Genomic DNA, 22,073 nt, shown 5'->3' on the forward strand with positions numbered 1-22,073 from the left:
TTTGGTCTCTGAATGAGCTTATCTCACATTGTGTTTAGGAAGAGGAAAGGTTAAAACAAGATAAGATTGAAAGTACTCACCTAGCCTCAACCCCTAAGAACAAGAACCAAAATAGCAAAAGGAAAAAAGGATAAAAAAGCTACAGAAACAAAGTCTCAAAAGAAACAACCTAAGAGGTCGGATGCATAGGAAGGTAAAGGTTGTCACTTTTGTGGAGCTGAGGGACATTTTAAAATGCAATGCAGGAACTATCGTGCTTGGTGTGCAGAAAAACAGATGTACTTATTAATTTGATTTGTTCTGAGATTAATTTAACTTCAATACCTATAGACACTTGGTGGATCGATTTGGTGCAACAACTCATATCAGTGTGTCTCTAATGTTGAAAGTCGAATGAGGATGAAAGATATATCTATGTGGGCGATGACAAGACAGTTGAAGTTGAAACAATTGGGAAATATAGATTATTATTAAAGACTGATTTTTATTGGATCTTGATGAAACATTTATTGTACCATCTTTTAGATGGAATTTGATTTTTATTTTTTGCTTTGGACAAGTTTGTTTATTTTTGCTCATCATGATTCAAAATTGATTGGAATCGGTTCTTTATCTATTTATGATCATCTTTATTCGATTGATATTATTACTTCGTTTAATGAATCCCTACAATTAAGTACACAAGGTATAAATTGAAAATTAACTAGTGAGAATTTAATTGTATTATGACACAAGAGATTAGATCATATCTCCAGACGGAAGAATAGAGAGACTTGTGTTAGGTGGAATTCTAGATCCCTTGGATTTTATAGATACGCTATTATGTTAACTATATAAAAGGGAAACAAACTAATAAAAGGAGATTTGAAGCCAATAGGACCTCATACGTTTAAAACTTATACATATAAATATTTGTGAGTCATTTCCTACGACGGCTTGGAATTAATGATCAACGATATTTTATAACACTCATAGATGATTTTTTGCAGTGTGATTATCTATATCTCATTCATGAAAAATCAATCATTAGACATGTTCAAAATTATAAAACTGAAGTTAAAAACCAACTCAACAAAAGGATCAAAAGCATCAGATTAGACCGTGGTGGCGAATATTGTGGTAGATATAATGGTTTAGGTAAACAACATTTATGATGTTTTGCCAAGTTCCTAGAGAAAAGCGATATCGTCCCACAGTACACCATACCATGTTCACCTACTATAAATGGTGTCGTTGAAAGATGAAATAGAATGGCCAATGAGGCACTGATGAGAAGTATGATTTGTCATTCTACCTTACCATAGTCACTCTGAGAAGAAGCACTTAAGATTACAGTATATATCCTTAATAGGGTCTCAACTAAAGAAACTAACAAAACTCCTTATGAACTTTGGACGGGTAAGAAACCTAGTCTAAAGCATTTGCACGTATAAGGGTCCAATTGAGGCACGATCTTATACGCCTAATGCAAGTAAACTGGATTCAAGAACTGTTAATTGTTATTTTATTATGTACTTTGAAAGATTTAGGGGGTATAAGTTTTATAATCCTGCGACTAAGTCGATGAAATTAGAAGCTTTTTGCGGATGTTGAGTGTGAGGGGGAGATAAGGTTAAAGACTTTGTCTTTGAAGAGGAATATATTGATATTTCCACAGGTGTTATTGAATTTGGTCAAGATTTTATTTTTGATCATGTTTAAGACACAATTATTCAAGATAATGTTGGAGAACCTCCCATTCAAGAAATTGTTCCAGAAGAACAAACTCTACCACCTCAAGAACATATGTCATCAAGGAGATCCACTAAACAAAGGAGAAGTGCGGTGCCGAATGATTATATAATATTTCTTCAAGAACATCATATTGACATTGGAGTGATAGAAAATGATCCAATCAACTTTCGTCAAGCCATGGAAAGTTCTAACTATCATAAGTGGATTTGATGCCATGAATGAAGAGATAAAGTCCATGATGGACAATGACATCTGAGATCTTATCCCATTGTCAAAAGGTAAGAAGTCCATTGGTTGCAAAATGATATTTAAAATCAAGAGGGATTCTAAAGGCAATGTAAACAGACATAAGGCTCGCTTGTCGCGAAAGGCTTCATATGGAAAAAAGACATCGACTATAAAGAGACTTTCTCATCGGTTTCATCGAAAGACTCTTTCAGGATTATAATGATATTGATAGTGCATTTTGATCTTGAGCCGCATTAGATGGATGTAAAGACCACCTTCCTCAATGTTGACATTGATGAAGCAATTTATATGGTGCAATCGAAAATTTTTGAATCAGAAGATTCAAAGAATATGATGTGCAAACTTAAGAAATTCATCATGGGCTCAAGCAAGCATCTCGACAATGGTATTTCAAATTTCATTAAGTGATCATCTTGTTCAATTTTGAGATGAATTTAGTTGATAATTGTATATATCATAAATTCAGTGGGAGTAAGTAGATTTTCTTGATTTTATATGTTGATGATATTTTGCTTGCCAGTAATGATATAAGTTTATTAGACAAAATCAAGGGATTTCTAGCTAGGAATTTTGAGATGAAAGATCTTGGTGACACTTCTTTTATGTTAGGTATACAAATACATTGAGATCGCTGTCGAGGTACTCTAGTATTATCACAAAAGAGCTATATTAAAAAGGTCCTCAAAAGATATGACATGCAAAATTGTAAATCAGGTGAAACCCCTACCTCTAAGGGAGACAAACTTAGTCTCGATCAGCACCCCAAGAATGCCTTCGAAGGAAAAGAAATGCAGGAGATTCATTATGTGCCAGTAGTAGGAAGTTTAATATATGCTCAGGTTTGTACGTACCTGGATATTGCATACATTACTGAGATGTTGGCCATATATTTCAGCAATCCATGATTAGACCATTGGAAAACAGCCAAGCAGGGTCTTCTAGTATCTACAAAAAATAAAGGATTATATATTCACCTATCAGAGGTGAAATCAGCTCAAGATCATTGGATATACTAACTCTGATTTTGTTGGATTCCAAGATAGCAAGAAATCTACATCAAGCTACATCTACCTACTAGAAGAGTGTGAAATGATCTTTTGTGGTCTCTTCTACTATGGAAGCAAATTTTGTAGCATGTTATGAGGCGTCCAATCATGGAATATGTTTGCGGAATTTTATCATGGGGTTGCGCATAGTAGATGTATTGATAAACCACTCAAATTATTGTGACAATAAATCAGTAGTTTTATATTCTAACAACAACATGAGCTCGATGAAGTCAAAGCATATAAACATCAAGTTCCTGATTGTGAAAGAAAGAGTTCAGAGTGGAGCGGATAGATATCCATAAAACATATTAAAACAAACTCTATGATTGCATATCTGTTTACTAAAAGAGTGTCACTTAAGGTGTTTCATTAGCACACTGCTTGTATAAGTGTCATGTATTTGGATGATATTTAATTTCGGTGGGAGTTTATAATGCTTTTATTTATAGACAAATTTTGGTTACTTCGGTTTGTTATGTTTTGAGATTGATTTCTACATAAATAAATTCTAATTTGGTTTACACACTCTGACTCTAATTTATGGTTTAATTTCATTAAGATTTAAGGTTGACCAGTATGAAATAGATATGTTATGACCACATTACATAAAATTTTCTTACTACCTATCTATATCATAATCCATGTCATTCAGTTGTGTTGGCATATATGACCATTAAGGGTTGAGTTACGATAGATGTAACAAATGCCGCTTTGATCCTATGTTGATATGATTGATGAACCGGATTGGTTACAAATATATTTTTGATAATGACAACAAATTTGAGCTCATAAGGTTATTTTTGTAAAATATATTATAAGATTACACGTATAATCCAAATAGGAGATTGTTGGATCATTAATACAATGTTGGACTTATATGTGAAATAATTATGTATTATAGCTTGTCATATTTGGTTAAACCTAATTAAAGGTGATCAATTAAATTTTTAGATATTTGAGTTTTTAATGTATCTAATAGGATATGATCCTTTATGTGTCGAGACTTAAGGAGTAATTTCTATTTTAATGATGAGTTAAAATAGAAATACTAAAGGGATAATCCTAATAGGATTTCTTATAAATGAGTTATGGTCCCTCCATCACACAATATTGTGTTTTTTTTTTGTATGAGTCAATTTTGAACCGTCACCGATTCTCTTTCGTATCCCATAGTTGGAGAGAGTGCTAGAAAGAATGATAAAGGAGATTGTTAGAGGAATCGTGTTGATTTAGAAGACCAAACCGCGCGACTCAAGTAGAGGAAATTGAACATGTTCCTAATGATTAAACATGTTTAAGATTTATATGTGATATTTATTCCAAAAGGATAATTATATTCTTGTTGTTACAACAGATACTCTCTGAGTGCCATCTTAGAGAGAAATCAAAGAAGGTTTACATATCGATTTTAAGAGTTGACAATAAAAAACATGTTACCTCTCCACAATGAACCTGAGAGGATACACCTAGGGGGTGTTTGGTTGAGGGTTATCTTTGATAACCTTGGTTATCTATCCAAGGTTATCAATGATAACTTTGTTTGGTTCAGGGTATCAAGGATTGCTAAGTAATACATGATTACTGCCACGTCATGCCACATCAGCAAAATGGGTTATAAACCCGGAATCTGATAACCTTAGCAGGGTAAGGGTTTTCTCAATTCCGGAGTTAATAATAAATTTATCCCTAAAATATCCTTTATACATGTATCAAATTACTGCCTTAAAACCATTTTAACCTAACTCCCGAACCGGCCTCATCCTTCTTCGTTCTGTTCTCCGCGTTTCTGTTCTCCGCGAAGCGGTCGTGAAGGTGGCGGAGGGGGGCGATGGTAACGTTGGAGGCGGTGAGGGCGAGGAGGAGGGGGCTGCGGCAGACGGAGGCAGCGTAGGTGGAGAGGGAGGGGGCTGCGGCGGACAGAGGCAGCGTAGGGGGAGAGGGAGGAGAAGCAGAGGCCCAGGAGCGACGGCGTATTTGGAGGCGGCGGGGTGGCGGCGTATTTGGAGGCGGCGATGGCGTATTTGGAGGCGGCGACGAGAGATGAAGGAGGGGGCTGCGGCGGACGAGAGATGAAGCGTAGGGGGCTGCGGCGGAGAGGGAGGGGGCTGCGGCGGACAGAGGCATCGTAGGGATGAAGGAGACGAAATAGGGCTGTCTTTATTTTTATTATTTTTTATTTAAAAAAAAGAAATCAAAAAATAGCTTTAATAATATATGATAAATGTGATTAAATTCGACTCTCATCAAAACAGTTAATGACTCTTAATTTTAATATTTTAATGATTGGTTAAAATAGAAATACTAAAGGGATAATCCTAATGGGGTGTTCAGATTCAAAGAAGGTTTACATACCGATTTTAAGAGTTGACAATAAAAAACATGTTACCTCTCCACAATGAACCTGAGAGGATACACCTATTGTCTATTAGGATGAGGATGCTCAAACGAAAATAACTTTGGAGGTTTGGATTCATAGACTTTCTCTGATACTACTTAGCAATTGACAATGGAATGCATATAGTTATTTGAAGACAACCAGAATAAGGGTTATTATATGAAAAATATAAAGCTAAAGAAGCCAATTTAAAATACAATCAAATATAAGTTTCTTAGGTTATAAGACCATGGACTCTAAATCCAAATACCATACTTTGCAAGAGACTATTTCCGAGACTCAAATCCGTGACCTTCAAATCACATGGCAACAACTTTACCATTTCTCCAAAAAGTGATGATTTTCGATTGTAGTTTCAATTGTGTATCTGCTAAGGGAAATATAAGTTTCTTGGAGTTTGATGCATGTTTGTAGATTTCGATTGTCCTTCGATGAAACTAAACTTTTTAGCTCACTCCACTCGACTGGCTTGCCTAGTCAGTTTCGGCCTGGTCCACTCACGTTGCTCGCCCCATGAGCACATGGTGTTAGATCTTAAACTTCAAGACTGCCTGTTATTTCCATGTGGAGTGACAAGTGCATACTCTGTTCCTTCCTGAGGAATTGATTTTGACAAGGACTCCCGCGTATGCCTTCGATTTCACTGTCTTCTTGCTCTTTAGAACTTGTCAAATTCAGTCCATTCAGAAAGATGGATGGCTTCCTCTGACCCACATTCATGAGCACATGAGGGTAGCCCCTTCTTGGCATCCATTTTCCACCTATCAAACATAATGCACTGAAAAGAGCACAATAAATATGAACTTGAATTCTTAAGAAATTTATGATTATTAAATAGGAAAAATAATTCTCTTATCCCCATCTCATTAAGAAGGCTTCATCTCCTCCCTTATGACTTGTTCACATGCCTGCCAAAAGGTAGGTATCACATCCTATCAATGTGTTCCCACACTTAATGCAGAAAGAGACAAGAGTTTACTTAACATCTTCACCTTGCATCCTAGTTCAACAGATCTTACTTCAGCTTTGCTCTAAAGCTTAACAATCATCATCCTGCTGAATGAAAAAAAAAAATCTACATGTTAGATAAACAACAATCACAGATTACTTAGAAGATGGTCAGGAATCACAGGTTACTTAAAAGTTTGTGATGGTGAAAGCATATGTATCATGTGTATTGGATGAGGAGCTTGATAGCATTTTTTAGTAGCCATTTGAGTTACTACAAGCATAACACATTATGAGAAGAATCTGATTAGTAGATTTGTACAATTTTAATTTGCAGAAAACTGAGTTATTATCGCAGGATCATGTGCAATCGCAATAAGAACCACCTGCAAGCATTGATCGGCTACTATGACATAATTGAGACTCGGCAACAAACTCTATTATGAAGCTCATCCTAAGGAGTGATCTTTCAGTATACGTGAACTGTTCTGTGGAGGACCAGCAGCTGTAAGTCCAGTTTGTATCAAAGCTTAATCATGCCGGAAATCTAGCAGAATCCAAAGTTGAAATTGTTTTCACAAGATGAGGACATTTGAGAGTGGGAGACATGGCACATGAATCTGTCTGATGAACTAGATACTGCTTTAATGCATAATGAATGGCTTTGAACCTCAGAATAATTGGTTGTCCTACTCTTTTACCCAAGGTTTTAAGATTGTGGCACAGTCTGATAATTCAACAGTGACATCAACTATGAATCATAATTTGACAAGTTATACAATCAAATCGTTCGGAATTGTTTTAAACTTTTAATGCTAGTGTTCATCAGACAAAGCTCTCCCTAATTGAAACATTGATGGACATGTTCAACAGTGTAAGCTACCTACAGAAATAAAATATAGTAAACTTTTACATTCATGATCAAGGGTCAATGGTCTGTCTAGCCAAAGCTAAGATAAAAACTTTCCTAGAATCTATATTTCATGATTGATAAATCACTGCTGCAGGAAAAAATAAAAAATAAAGCTGCAAGGAATTTTTATTGAAGCATCAAGTACGACATAACAAGTTATAAACATTCTGCAAAATGGGTAATGGTGTGAAGAAGATCCATGGCTGACCTCAAAACAAAAGAAAAAAAAGTAAAAAGAAAGAAAATTACCATCTAGTTTTATTTGTAACTAGATCATGTAATTTGTGATTAATGATAACAACCCAGCAATGCTTCTGGTAAAACTTTCAGATAGGTAGATATACCACTATATAAAGCAACTGGCTGGGAAATTGTAGCAGACATGCACTTTCACAGATTTCTTCTCATCCATTCCATGTTCGTCCCTTCCCTCCCTTACATTCTCAGATCCGAAGAGCTTGAATTTGCATTATTTCTGTGTCCTCAGTGCATATCAAAATTAGGGGAAGTGGATGCATAGGAATCAACATACCGTAGGAGAGAGGAGTGGGCAACAGCTTCTTTGAAGATTAGGCATCGGAGGACTATTGAAGGGAATGAGAGCTTCGACTTCTTTTCGAGAATATGCAGTAACCATCTAGCAATTTCACATGATGAATGTGACCATTAAAATGGTGAGCATCACAGTCCTCATTTTTATTGATTCTTTGCTTTGATAATCTTCACTATGATTCAAATCTGGTCTAGAATGGACTGAATTGAATCACACATCAAAGCTTTTATTTAACTAATACATCTAAAGTTTTGTTCGTTGCTTGATGTGTTCTATCTCTTATCATCGGCATCTTAGCAAAGTTTAGACGTTTAATTTAGTAGAGTACTAGTTTACACACAAAAAACCCTACAGCTTTATTGACAAAGTTGATCTTGTTACTGTTGCAGTGTCTGCTGAAGAAAGGACAGGATCCTTAACAAAGATCAGAATGGATGATATTTTATCTGCAGAGGTCGGGGAGCATGATTATGATTGGTAACCTGCCATAACCTATACCTCCTTTCAATTTGTTTCTCCATTGTATGTATTCCTGCTCCCCTAAAAAGCTTTACCTGCTTCTAACTGAACTACCATTCGCTCTATCGAAAGTACAGCCTAGGAGTCGAGCATTACATCAACCTATGACTCGTATCACCCCTGCAAACCAAAGTGTGTCTAATCCAACAACTAAAAACAGAAGGCCTCAAAGTGATTAAAAAGATGATACCCCTGCAGACTAAGCTTGGAGTTGGGACTCCTTTCTGACATCGAATGTGGATCAAGTGCATTTCAATTGGTCTATGAAGAGATATTTTAAAATTTTAGAAACTTTAGACCCTCATATTAAGGAACTAGGTAATTTTGGCATGAACTTGAGGGAATCAAATAGCCTGGCTGACAACAAGGCGAAGTTGAGATGATGATCCACACCACAACCTCTTTTGAGCTTCAATCATCCATAGAGCACTTCGAACCTCCTCAGTAACCTCATCACCCATTGTCATCATTGTCCACCTCAGTGTCAACCATCTCTGCTTCTAAAGCTTCAGGTGCAGATTTATTCTCTTCATCAGAACATTCAACAAAACTTACCCAAGATAAGCCAATGAACCATCACAAAAACACTGGAAAGTTCTAGGAAATCACCAATAGCTTAAGCTTCAAACAGACTCTAGCCATATTTACCTTCCCCATGTTAATTCTCTCCATGCCTCTTTAAAGGAAGAATTCTTCTTATACTCTTCAATAACCTAGGATTTGGCTCTTTCATTTCATTTTTCTCAAAAAATAGGGGAAAAAAAGATATTGGAGTGTCGCAGACACTAATTATTGTTCAAACTAGAGTTGCAAAAAAAAAAAAAAAAACCTCAGTGTGAGATGGTTGATAGCCTATCATCAATACAAGTAATTCTACTCTACTAATAGTCAAGATAGACAATAAAGAACCATTAGAAGAACATAAACAAGCAAATTAAATAGCGGTTAATTAACCAACAATGTCTGGGTCTGAGTAATCGCCGATTTTGAGCAATATAAGCAACCAAAATATGCTTTCCAGAGAGCCATTGGTACATGGACATACGGGATAGTCGACTCCAACCATCTTCTTAGCAACTTCCTCAAATCAAAAGGAACCTCTCAAAGATTTCACCACTCAAGTACCAAAGGCAATAAAGCCAAGCCTGCATTAAAGTGTTTGCAATGAAGACTTTGCTACCCAGTTCATCCATCAAGAATAGCTACAGAATGATAGAAGGTGAAACTCAGCATTCTTGAAGTATCCCCATGATTAATCTCCAACCAACCAGTGAGACTGAACAATGAAACTTAAATGGGTGCATGATTCTAGTTCAACTAGAGACCTTGCAATGCCATGGTGTTTCATTGTATGCTCACATTCACTCTATTTTCAAAGCTCGCCCTGACACTCAGTTCAACCAAGCATCTTCAAGTTCTTCTCATGGTGGGGTATGGCATGTTTGAGTTCTTTTTTTCCCTTCCATTTCTTTTCTTTTCTTTTCCTTTCCCTAACCGTAGGGTAAACATAACATATGTGTCTAACTTATTAGGTTCATAAATATTGACGATATAGATAATCAATTAAACTTTTAATCCCATAACATAACTCCTTTTCATGGTTTAGGTATACAAGTTAAAATTGGCCTCTAGCAATGTATCACGACTATCCAATATTGTAAAAGATTCTATTGACCCACAAAGTTTTTCAGAGGAGTACTTCCAGTATAATTTAGTACTCTTATCATCATATATCGCTATGTAGCCTAAGACTTAAAATAATTTATATTCATTAGCCATGCATATGAATAATTGATATTTAATTTCCAAAGGATCAACTAGATAACATGTGAATTAAGAACTCATTCTTAATTATCTTCAATACACTTTCTTTGAGTGATCACCCATCAATGACCAATGATTTATATATATATATATTCTCTTTTTACCCAATGTGATAGTGCTATGTTGACTGTGCACTCACATTTATAAGGTAGCAATATATTCGATGACAACTGTACACGCATCTATTTTAGAGGGCCACTACATAAGTATCAACAAAATTACTGATTTTTCTCTAATAATTTCATTACTCTTGTTTAGATATCATCATACTTTTATGCATGAGATCACTTATTCTTATTCAGTGGAAAAAGTAAAGTGTATACTAGTCTTATTGCAATGTTGATGTCCAATCTTGCCATTGCTATGAATAGAGATACTTAATAATATATTAGTGTATTAATATCGTCTCGCATCCTAAGAATCAATCACTAATATAATATAACTCATACTATAGTATTATAGAGACTTTTATTATGATTATTAAATCATCCATGAAACTTACAAAATCTCTCATCCCTTGATGGTACATCTCTTGAGTTCTTAATAAGAGTTGTTCTGGTTTGAATATAATGGATGTGTCAACTCACGGAACTTCTTTTTGTTGACTTTTGCCACGTCAACTATTACTAGATCTGCTTTCCTCAACCGGGTCAGCTTGTAATGGGTCGGTACGCTCTCGCTGAGTAGAGGGTCTCCTCAAGACATAGTCGATTCTACGAGGGATAACACGCGTCAAAGGGTTCACCAGGAGTTACCCCGGTGAGGTCCCTCCGATGCCTAAGTCATTATGGAGCCTCAAATAAAATAATAGAAAGACGAAATAAAGAATGAAGTAAAGACAATGATCATAGATTAGATTAGATGATACCTCTCCCTCCCTAAAGAGAAGCCTAAAGGATGCACCTCCCTAAAGGGTTCCATTGCGGAGGCGATGACGGATGCAATCCACGCCCATGTTCGAGTCGAGGAGAGAAGTGACAACTCTGTCCAAGACAGAGGAATATTTGGAAGTACCTGAGAATTTCTAAAGGCACATCAAGGAGACAAATTTATCATTTATGAATGGTTAGAAATAATATTAAGGGTTAGTAAATCAATAATATGAATGAATTAAAAAGAGTTAAAGAAAAGTCCCCGTATAGGGCTCGGGCAACAATCCAATCAGATTCGAGTGCTCAGTATTTGAGTGTTCGAGTCGGCACTTGGCAGTCGATCTGTGGAACAGCTCGACAAGTTGGTCGGTGGGGTAACTTGACTCCTCCTAATGTCAAGCATCCTTGTGTTTCACCCATCTCTACGCCTCAGTTCAGATTTCCCACATACCTCGTATTTAGACCGGAACAAGAGTTTTAAGGCATTGAATATTAGCCAAGTTTCAAATTTTAGAGTCTCCTAGGGATATAAATGAACCAAATATTTGTGAGCAAACTTGGTGTTCAGTTTGGTAAGAGCTTATTTATTTTCATTCAATATATACAAGGACAATTGAATGAACAAGTTTGAACAATTCATTAAATTAAATGAACAAGTTTAAATACATGTGTTCAGCTTGTTAGTGTTTATAACAAAGGTTGTAAACTATTCGTAAACAATGTTCATAAACAATATCAACGAATAAAACTTGAGAACCATATTCATTAATAAAACTCCTATCAATTTTATAAATAAAGAAAGAAGCTCTCAAAATGAACAAAGGAGTTTGTAATATTAAGCTCACTTATCAACTAAACAAACTTAACATTATAGAAGTTTCAAGCAACCGAGCAACCTTGAATTAAGAGTTTGATAACATCTAAGAAAACAAAGCTCAAGGCAAGCTCGAACCAAGCTTAAGTTAAAAAAATAAAGCTAAGCTTGAATAATCGGTACAACAATTTAGTTAATTTTAGGCTGGGTTTACCTTGGCTCGATTACCTTACTAAACAACCTTCAACAATACAAAGCTTAGTTCTACTTGGCTCATTTACAACTTAAGTCTTCTTATTTTAAGATGATGGTTGTTATACTTGAGATGTTTGTCTATAAACCATAAGCATGCAAGCCGGGTAGTATTATCTTAAAGAGAGAGTCTAGCTTTTGCCTCAATCTTTTGACTAACTTTAAGGAATGGGTTGATTACCTAAAGTGGTACATCAATGAAGTCCAACAACTAATTGAAAATGGCTAACTAGAAAGGATGCATCAACTACCCAAAGAGATGTATAAAGTAAGTCCGATAACTACGCATAGAAGATGACTAACCCGAAAGGTGTCTTAACTACTCAAACGGGAGTGTCTAACTTAAGGGACCACCAAAAGGAATGCACCAATAAATTCAAAAGTTGTGGTCCTTGTTGTCAACTCGTCAACCCGTTGTGTCGAGCCACTAATATATCACAAGCTCACAACTCAAAGGACAAAAGCTACATAGTGACAACAATACATACTAATGTGTTATCCGTAAAAATAATTACTAGGTCGAGTACTGACCTACACATCCAAACTAACTTCGTATACATTTTAGAAACTTTCATAATTGACTTGGTTAGGTCGTGTGCCACCATTTTGCTCATCCCTAGTGTATTAAGGGAATACAAAATTCCATGATGGTATTTTGCTTTGGCTATTTATTCTCTTACAAAATAAAATACATTCTACAATAATATAGCTTGGTCATTGGAGAGGACTATCTGAGCTTCTTTGACTCCTTGCAAGTTGGGATGGAACAACTTGTTGGAAACAATTGTCTAACCTTCCTAGACCACTAGGAAGAAACACTAGCCCGACCTTTCCATATAACACGAGGTAAATGCTTTCTTCTTATTGTATATCAGTCCATTAAATCTACCCAGTTTTTCTATGATCACGGTAAATTTTACTCAATCATGTTACTGAATAATCTAAACCTGATTATAATAGTATGAGAATGCAGCATGACTTTTTTTTTCAAACTTAAATTTTTTTTCAAACTTAAATCCTTTTTGTTTCTCTTCTTAAAAAATCTAAGCTGAATTAATTTTCTACCCTCTTTCAAACAATGGAAGATAATAATATTTGAGCTAAATCTTCATGTCGATAGGCTTCTCATTCCTCCTGAAACCTCTCCCTTTCCCTTCTCCGAAGCTCGTGACGGTCAAACACTTAAAGCAGCACCAAAGAACAAATCAAATGCTAGATCAGTTACGGGAAAAGCTTCAAGGGTGAGTGACCTGAACCTCTTTACTTTCTTCAGAGTTAAAGAATCATCTTAAATTCACTCTGCATTCCATCAATAATTAACAACAACAACAACAACAAATTTTAACCTATAACCAAAGCAAATTCAAGTTCGTATCCAACTTTATAGAATCAGCACTAGAAAAACCAAATTTGTATAGTGTGTTTTAGTATGAGAATACCTTTTTTGTTTGCAGTTTTCCGTGTCTCAATCAGAGAAGAACACTTCTGCTAAGCCTACCAGAAGCAGCTCCACAGCTGCGTCTGCTTTATCAGCTACTCTCTCGTCTTCCACATGCCTCTCAAACAGCAGCAGGACAGCGATTCTCAACACCAGCACCACCTCCGTCACCTCCAAACCTTCTTTCTCCAGCAATCGTTCCACTGCAATCTCACGGCATTCGGCCCCCGCAAAGACTCGACCCACGCTGCCTTCTAATCAAGATAAACCAAGGCAAGCACAGAACTCAAGGCCTTGCACACCAACTGCTCGAGCGAGTTCCCGCTCCTCAACTCCAGCCCGTCGCGCAACAACAGAAGCCTCACCTCCGGCCATGATCCGATCGGCCTCCGTCGGCCATGCTCCTCCCGCAAATCGCCGAAACAGCGGCAGCGCGAACCGTCCGAGCTCCCCGGCGCCGCGAGAGCGGCCTCAGGTGCAGGCGCCTGCTTTGCAACGACGGGGAACGGCGTCGGCGGCTCGCGCCGGTTCGAACCCAGAGGCCCCCGCGCCGGCTATGAACTCGATCCGCAAGCAATCTTCCTCGCCGATCGTGGTCGGAGGGAGGCTTCAAGAGAACCCGCCGAGCGCTCGGTCGAACGGCAAGACGAACGAGGGGAAGGCGGCCGTGAACAAGAGGCCAATGTCGGCAGAACCTGCGAGCCGGAGGCCCATCAATTCATCTTCGCCAACAGAGAACACTGGATCTGCAGTCCGTAAGCCCACCAAGCATACGGTAGTAGCAACTAGCAACCCCCAACAATTTCATTACCACAAAAAGATGGGATTTCTAATTGAAATCTTCCGAATTCGTTCCAGGAGATCAAGCAAAGCGCGGGTGGCAATCCGGCGATCTCGCTCTTCCCTCAAAGCATTCGCTCCGCCGCCCAAAAGAATCGATCCTACCGTTTATCGGAGACGGAAATTTCAGCTCCAGTTCCTGGGAAAGTGACTCCTCGTCACGCCGATAACAATGGAGTAGCAGTTGCATTGTAGTAAGCTCAGATCGGTGATGGCAATGGCAGTAAAGGAACTATTCGCAACACCAGCAATGAAGATTATGCCGCTGTTCGAGCTAGCAAATGAAGATCGAAGCGCGTAGCTGGGATCGTGCTCTAAGAACAGAAATGTATCGTCATTGTCTGCGGTATTTGTGCGATTTCATTGAAAAAATTATGATCACGAATGGCATATCTATGATCTGTGAAAAATGAATTTATAGACTACTCTTTAAATTTTTATTGATTTAAAAATTCTTGTTGTCCTCTCCTTTTCATCGCAACCAGAGAAACTAATTATTTTTATTTATTTATTTTTTGATAAACTTTCCATTTTAAGCAAAGTAAACGAGAACATTGGCACTGTTTCCTTATATAGAACTCTGGTTTGGCAACTTTCCTTCACTCGACGAAGCCAAAGTGCCAAAAGAGGAAATGGATGGTTTCTTGTCCGCATAGTTCACCACCTTCCAGAAGCAGCCATCGTCACTCGGCTCTTTCTATTATTGTCCTTCTCCTCCAGAGTTAAGAGGAATACAGCGCTCGATCATTCTCTTCGGCGCCGATAGGTTTGATCTTCGCGGTTAGGGTTTCTTCCCTCCTCCTCCTCCTCCTCCTCCTTTGGATTTGATCATTGTACCTTAGAGTCTGCGTCACGTCTTCCTTTTTCTATATTGGTTGTTCTGTGCGCCTTAATGGTTCTGATTTTGTGGGGTTTTTTTTCTTATTTTTCTGTTTTCCGATCGAGACGGATGTTGCACGTAGAATTTAGGTTTGTTGTATTTCGAGGGTTGCTATGTATGAATTTTAGCAACAAAGGAACTCTCTGGCGACCTATATTTCGTTGAAACTGGTATACTTTGTTACCTATTATTCGGTTAAGACTTTATCGTATTATTCCTTTTCTTCGATCGTCATTGCTGGACAGAGATCGTGCGTTATCGTTGATGTACCTTTTATGTTCTACCTGTTGCTGTTGTTGGTTTGGATTTTTAGAATATTAGATTTGACAAAGGAGGACAGTCACAATGCACAAGGCTCTGCCGTGTTGGGTATAGGAATGGTTGTCTTCTTTGCATGGCAAGGGAGTTATATTTGTGATCTAAATCTTAGGAAATCAAACATTTAGACTCAAAGCAGATCATGTGATTCTAATTTTATAGGTATATTTCATTTAAAAAATTGATTTTTAGGTTACAGATGGCATCTAAGCGCATTTTGAAGGAACTGAAGGATTTACAGAAGGATCCTCCTGTCTCATGCAGTGCAGGTACAACAGACTGGTCTCTTTCATTTACATGTACATTTATTTATTTATATATGCTAATTTATATAGTGTGAACTGCATGCTTGTTATAAGGGCTAGAACGTGTGTGACTGAACACTTATGTTTTTCTTGTTTTCCTTTCTGATGGATTAATCTATAGAATGAATTTTTTTTCACTTTTTTTAGTAAGTCAACATTTTGAAATAAATCATTATGTTTTGGAGGACCAAGTGACTAATATGATTGCATTCACTACAGAGATTAAAAAGTGGTAAAAAATCATGAAAAATGTGTATGGATTGTGATTAGATAACTATAGACAGTACAAAGGTTGAACTCTTACTGGCAGAAAGGGTTTTGTTGCACGAAGGATTGAAGTTGAACTGTGGGCTAAGAGATGTTTATCACTACTCTGAAAGCTTAAAGATTTTAGAATTGCTGCAAAATGCAGGTATCCTAAGGAATATTTATATTTCTCACGCGTGTTTGTTTAGTGCCCATGATATTTTTGACTGGAAGCTGCTAGACAGTGTTAACAATAGCATGCATATTGAGATATATAAATTTAGTAAATGAGTACATAATTGCAGAAGTCCATGATATTTTACTATGTCCAACTTGTTAATGGGATCTCAAATTTTCAGCAACCCTGTGATAACTTTGTGTAGGTCCTGTTGGGGAAGATATGTTCCATTGGCAAGCCACTATTATGGGTCCTTCTGATAGTCCATATTCCGGTGGCATTTTCATAGTGAATATTCACTTTCCTCCGGATTACCCTTTCAAACCACCAAAGGTAATTTTCTCCTTATGTATGCTTGCAATTTTTTGCAATTATATACATGGAGTTCGCTTTGTTTCACTCCTCTAATATTGAAAATTTTCTACATCCCTTCCTTCATGCTTCATGTTCCTCAAGACATAGCACTAGCCTCAAAACTCAAAGATTTTTTTTATTACCGGCATCACTTATAGTTTACAAGCGTCCTACTCACTAACTTTGGATTTAGTTTGCACACAATTATTTTAAACCTGATTTTCAAATTTCCAAATAATTTTTATCTGAAATTATTTTTTAGAAACCAAATTTTTAGTCATAATAGAGCAATTGTAGCTCCAGTTTCTGAAGGTCATGTGAGATTGGCGAATAAAAATCTGCATGAAGTTGCCAAGTCAAATTTTACTAACAGATCAAAGAACAGGTAGCAAGAGCCTTATTAGCTAATCCTTCTTATGTTGCATTCATTTGAATTTTGAACATCCTACTTACTGGTGTAGACCACTAGACCAGCAGTTGGAATCATTTTTCACACTTCTCCAATTGCAGAATTGGGTTTTCTGTCACCAAACCTTTAGTTTTTCAACTTTTCAGTTTTCAGGTTCCTTAAGAATTAGGTCCTTTTCATGCTCTGATTTTCTATCTATAGGTGTGGTGATAGGTCCCCTGATGCACCTTAGATATGTCAAAATTAGGATCATCTTGTTTAAACAACCGAAAGACCCAACTTTACTTGCCTTGTACTTTAGGAAGTCTTATGCAGATCTGGTCCTGATTATATATTTTTTATATGATATTGGATTGTAGTCCAGATTCAAATATTAACCACCCAGAGGGTGTTCAAGGCCCCTTCATTATGTACCTTTTACTTTTGTTAGCATCAGGAGAATTGTGTATGTGGTTTGACCTTCATGCTTATTACTCAATGAGTGGAAATCATTGATGATATTATATTTGATATGATTGAAAAATATAGAGCATGAATATGACTATGTTGTGCCATTGAATAGGTTGGTTTTAGTTGATTGGCAAGTGTTATTTGTTCATGTATGTTGGGTTCTCGTAGGCAGACATTTTATGGTTGTTGCAGTTTAAGAATTAGTAATCATTCCTGTTTATTCTAAATAGAGAAAATGTATAACTAGCATTGATCACTAAGATAACCTCTTTGTTCTTAAAGTGTAGCTTTAGGAAGTGATTTGATGAGACAAAATAGATTGAGATTGTATGGACATTTCAACATGACCAATGGATTTTATAGTTAGGCTAATCGATCAATTGGAGTAGAAGCTGTGAGAAGTAGTGAGACCAAAGAAAAACTAAGTTAATGTAATAAAAAATTATTTAATTGATTTGAATAACTAGTGAAAGAATCTCGCAGAATAAAATAGAGGATAAGATTCATATAGTCAATCCCAAGTAGTTGAGACTTACACACTATTGGCCACATGATTTTGGTCACGTGCCATAGGAACATTCCAGCTGAAGCCTCTTTCAATCAGAAACTCACTGCAGATAACTGTAAAGACAAACATCATGTGCTTTATCTGCCTTTCCAGTGTTTAAGGAAACATCATATTTTGACTTCTGCCAGTAGTTCTGAAGCCATGGCATTTAGTGATCTTTATGCCGATCATGCACTTATTGTATTGTTGAGAAAGAAGTGATATGGCTGTGGTGCCATATGTGATTTCATCTGATGGTATTTTTCGTAATTTGTAATTCTGTGTTGCCCTTCAATTTGGGAAGGAAAAAACCTTTATATCCATCCTTTCTGGCATAGTTCTTATGCAGTTTAGAGAGCAGAATGTCTCAATTAACATACAAAAGTCTTCAGTATTGAATGCGAATGAGGTTGAACTAGAATGTTTGTCCTAGTACACCAACAAATAATGCATCTTTGGTCAATACATTTCATCTCCGCTGTTCACCCTTTGAAGGTGAAGAATAAACTTTGTATCCCATATGGTATGTGCAAAATGTCCCCCAGGCAGATTAGACTCCCAACTGATGGTAAATGTTGTCCGACCAGATGTAGGATGAAAATTAATATCTATTATCCTTGATTTTTAAGTGTAAAGCTTTCCTTGTTGGATCATATATTAGGTTTCGTTCAAGACAAAAGTCTTCCATCCCAACGTCAACAACAATGGAAGCATCTGTTTAGACATCCTGAAAGAGCAATGGAGCCCTGCTTTGACCATTTCGAAGGTACAACTTTGTTTCTTTCTTTACAAGTCAGTTTTTTTTTCAAGTACATTTGATTTTCCCAAATCATTGCAATCTGATGCCAGTAAGTATTATTAGATCCCCCCCCCCCCCCCCCCCCCCCCCCCTTTTTTTTTTCCCCATATATGCTTTAGTTCTAGTATGGTATCAAGGAAGAGGATTGTAGTTTTTCATGGCTGGATACTAGGCAATGCTTCTCCAGGGAAGATATAGTGGTAAAGTTTGTAGAAATATTATAGTCTGAACTTTTGTTTAGATAAGAGGTAATCACTATCTTTTTTTGGCGTCAGATGACATTGTTTCGGCTGAAGCATTGAAATCTTGACACATTGCTTCATTGCTTAGCAAAACTATACTGGTATTGGTTTGTTCAGATATCGAGTTGAGCTTCATAGAATGAAATAAAGTCGCCTGCATGGATGGATTCATCAGTTCAGTTGCTGATTTTTCTTTTTCCAGATAATTTTATCAAGCTTCTGTTTACAGTTTAAGTCCATAACTGTGTCAAAGCATAACTTAGATCAAACTGTATATTTCCTACTTTGGGTCTACCAAATATCAGTTGAAGTTTGATTTTTTTTTTTCTTTTAAAAAATTTCTACTGGTTTTGACGTGTCAAAACATAACAGGGGCCAAACTGTTTTTCCTTTTCTTAGGTCAGAATAGTAGAAGTGATGTTCTAGCCAAATAAATAAAAAATTTACTGCTCAAACCAAACTGATTTAAAGGTCAAATGTGGATTGACTTTTACTTGATATTCCCCAGAGATCAATCCATACACAGTTGCATTCCTATAGGTATCTTAACAAATCACTTACCAAGTTCATTAGCCTTTCTATCAATCACTATAGTCACTATAACTAATTTTATCTCAAAACTAATATCTATATATTCATTGAAATGTAGTACTAAAGTTGAACAATAAACATTTTGACTATTTTGGTACCTTATGTGATGGCCTCTCCTTAGTTTTGGGTTTGCTAAAATTTCACATAATAATTGGCTTTAGAAGTGCAACATAATCATCTCAAAGTAAATGTTTTTCATGAGAGAATATTACTCTCATGAAATTTGGTTTAACTGCTGTTTAAAAGTTTTTTTTTTCAGAAATTCTTAAGATTTCTGTGGCAGTTCTAAATCACCATGTTAAGCTCACCATCAATCTAAAGACCGGAAACTGTCATCTGCCTCACAGTTAATTGCAAAACATAAGGAATAAATTGTATTTGTGGTACACATACTACAACAGCATGCATTTTCATGTGCCATTTCTTGCTAACTGGAAACTGATGTAGGCCTAAAGTTTGTTAGCACCTTTGTTTTGGTCTGACAAAGGGGTAGAAGTAGAGTTCAAGAAGTAGTATTAGTGATCTGCACTTCTTTTTGTATGATTTGTTTGTGACATGGTCAGTTTGTTGTTTGTCGATCAGGTACTGTTGTCGATCTGCTCTTTGTTGACGGATCCAAATCCTGATGATCCTCTTGTTCCGGAGATTGCTCACATGTACAAGACTGACCAGGCCAAGTATGAGGCAACTGCCCGTAGCTGGACCCAGAAGTATGCAATAAACTGAAGTGAATTCGTTCTTAATCTTGAGTTTTGATCGAAATGTAATATGTGGGACGTATTTGGATCGTGGTGTCAAACACTTTGAATATTTTTTCTTTGATTCTTTCTTTCTTTCTTTCACCCTTTAATTTTCTTAAGGCTGGTCATTATGTTAGTTTTTATATGGAAGTAGCTGATACCAATAGCGTAGCCAGGATTTTAACTGTCCTGGGCTTCAATTGTTGAGCTTCATTGGATTCTAGACTGTACTGGGCTGGATTGGCTAGGCTACATTATAAAATAATATATTGTCTCCAATTGCAGGTGCACTGTAAAATAATGTATTGGTTTCAATTGTTGAGTTGCACTAGGTTGGAACCCAGTGCAGTCCAGTCCTAGCTACGCCATTGGTTGATACTTGGAATGCAATTGTGGTAGATGTCACTGACTTTGCATTGCTTTACGTTGCAAATATTGTTGATGATGCCTCTGTAAGCATCCAATTGCTCATCGTGCACTTGGTCAACTTGAAGAATGAGCATGATTGACAATTCTATTGCCTCCCGGTGTAGCGTAGTTGATTCTCAGAAGGTAGATTAGTTGGATTGAATACGGATCGATTTTTGAGGATTTCATTGGCATATTTCATTGCCATGGATATGTCTTCCCTTTTGGGGGCTTATTACAATTTGATTTATTTATCTGTATCTTGTTGTGGGGTTGGTGATATTCACATTTTGTTTGATGATTGACAATTCTAAATTGAAATTCCTAAATAAAAGTATGATAGGGCACCATGAGTGAAGCTTTGTACTAGAACGTGCCTAAGATCATCTTTAATCTAATATATCATCTCCATAATTAAACGTATATTCTACAACGATGATTGAGATTAGATAAATTCGAATTTTCTTTACTTATATAATAGAGAGGATGAGAGAATTTTGAATCTTCTATTGTCATCATTGTAAAATATTAAAATCTGATATACTATGTTTTATTGAAATAAAAAAAATTATAAAATAATTTTTAAATTCCGGTCTCAAATTAGAGGATTCTTGTGAATATTTTATCCGTTATTTTAATAAAAATTATATTTTTGTGAGTTTTAAATTAACAAATTGTTTATGGAAGTTGATGGGTGAAGCATCAATGATCCTATTACCATAAGGGAATAGTTGATCATGCGGCGGTGGGTAGCATACAAAGACAAAGAAAAGAAAGAGCCGGAAGCAAAGGGAATTGATAATGATAGGGGACTGTCACCTCACTTGTTGTTGCCCTCGAGGTATAGCTGAGTTGGTTACGACGTAGCAGACTTACAGAAGAGGACAAGGGTTTGAATCTTGACGAAGTCAGACAATACCCTCCTGCGTCGTGATCAATTGCAGTTTCTCGATTTACCTCCTCACAAATAATCGTGGGACTGATCGTGTAGGACTGCTAAGGTGACAGATTCTATCTTTTTGCAGAAGAAAAATAGTCAATGTTGAATGTAGTAGGAGATGGAATAGATAGATTCTCACATTTTTTATCCATTCGATATGGAGGATAAGCCAAAGGAGAAAAACAACTTTAAGTGTACTGTATATTAATTTATTAGTGGAGGCTATGAGATGTTGACACATAAAATCAACCGAGAATAAATTTTCA

At 36.6% G+C, this 22,073-nt stretch overlaps 2 protein-coding genes and 1 long non-coding RNA gene across 3 annotated transcripts; 2 read left to right on the forward strand and 1 right to left on the reverse strand.

The window, feature by feature from the left end:
- Positions 1-5,788: 5,788 nt before the first annotated feature.
- On the reverse strand, positions 5,789-7,719 carry LOC141830987 (uncharacterized). The gene is made up of 3 exons (XR_012602005.1): positions 7,633-7,719; positions 6,420-6,480; positions 5,789-6,335 (listed from the first exon to the last, which is right to left on the reverse strand). It is a non-coding gene; the product is annotated as an uncharacterized LOC141830987 (long non-coding RNA).
- Positions 7,668-14,804, forward strand: LOC141830985 (uncharacterized). Its single transcript, XM_074718437.1, has 5 exons — positions 7,668-7,962; positions 8,231-8,318; positions 13,243-13,363; positions 13,577-14,335; positions 14,419-14,804. Exons 2-5 carry the CDS (start codon positions 8,272-8,274, stop codon positions 14,593-14,595), a joined length of 1,104 nt encoding a protein of 367 aa, XP_074574538.1. The 5' UTR covers positions 7,668-7,962; positions 8,231-8,271; the 3' UTR covers positions 14,596-14,804.
- A 224-nt stretch (positions 14,805-15,028) lies between these two features.
- On the forward strand, positions 15,029-20,685 carry LOC141830429 (ubiquitin-conjugating enzyme E2 28-like). Its single transcript, XM_074717857.1, has 5 exons — positions 15,029-15,180; positions 15,798-15,867; positions 16,533-16,660; positions 18,749-18,853; positions 20,302-20,685. The coding sequence occupies exons 2-5, from the start codon at positions 15,798-15,800 to the stop codon at positions 20,443-20,445; spliced, it is 447 nt and encodes a 148-aa protein (XP_074573958.1). The 5' UTR covers positions 15,029-15,180; the 3' UTR covers positions 20,446-20,685.
- The last annotated feature ends 1,388 nt before the right edge of the window (positions 20,686-22,073 follow it).

This window comes from Curcuma longa, chromosome 6 (genome assembly GCF_044706935.1).
Source record: "Curcuma longa cultivar G26 ecotype Majalengka, Jawa Barat chromosome 6, ITB_CL_G26_1.1, whole genome shotgun sequence".
NCBI classification, from domain to species: Eukaryota; Viridiplantae; Streptophyta; class Magnoliopsida; order Zingiberales; family Zingiberaceae; genus Curcuma; species Curcuma longa.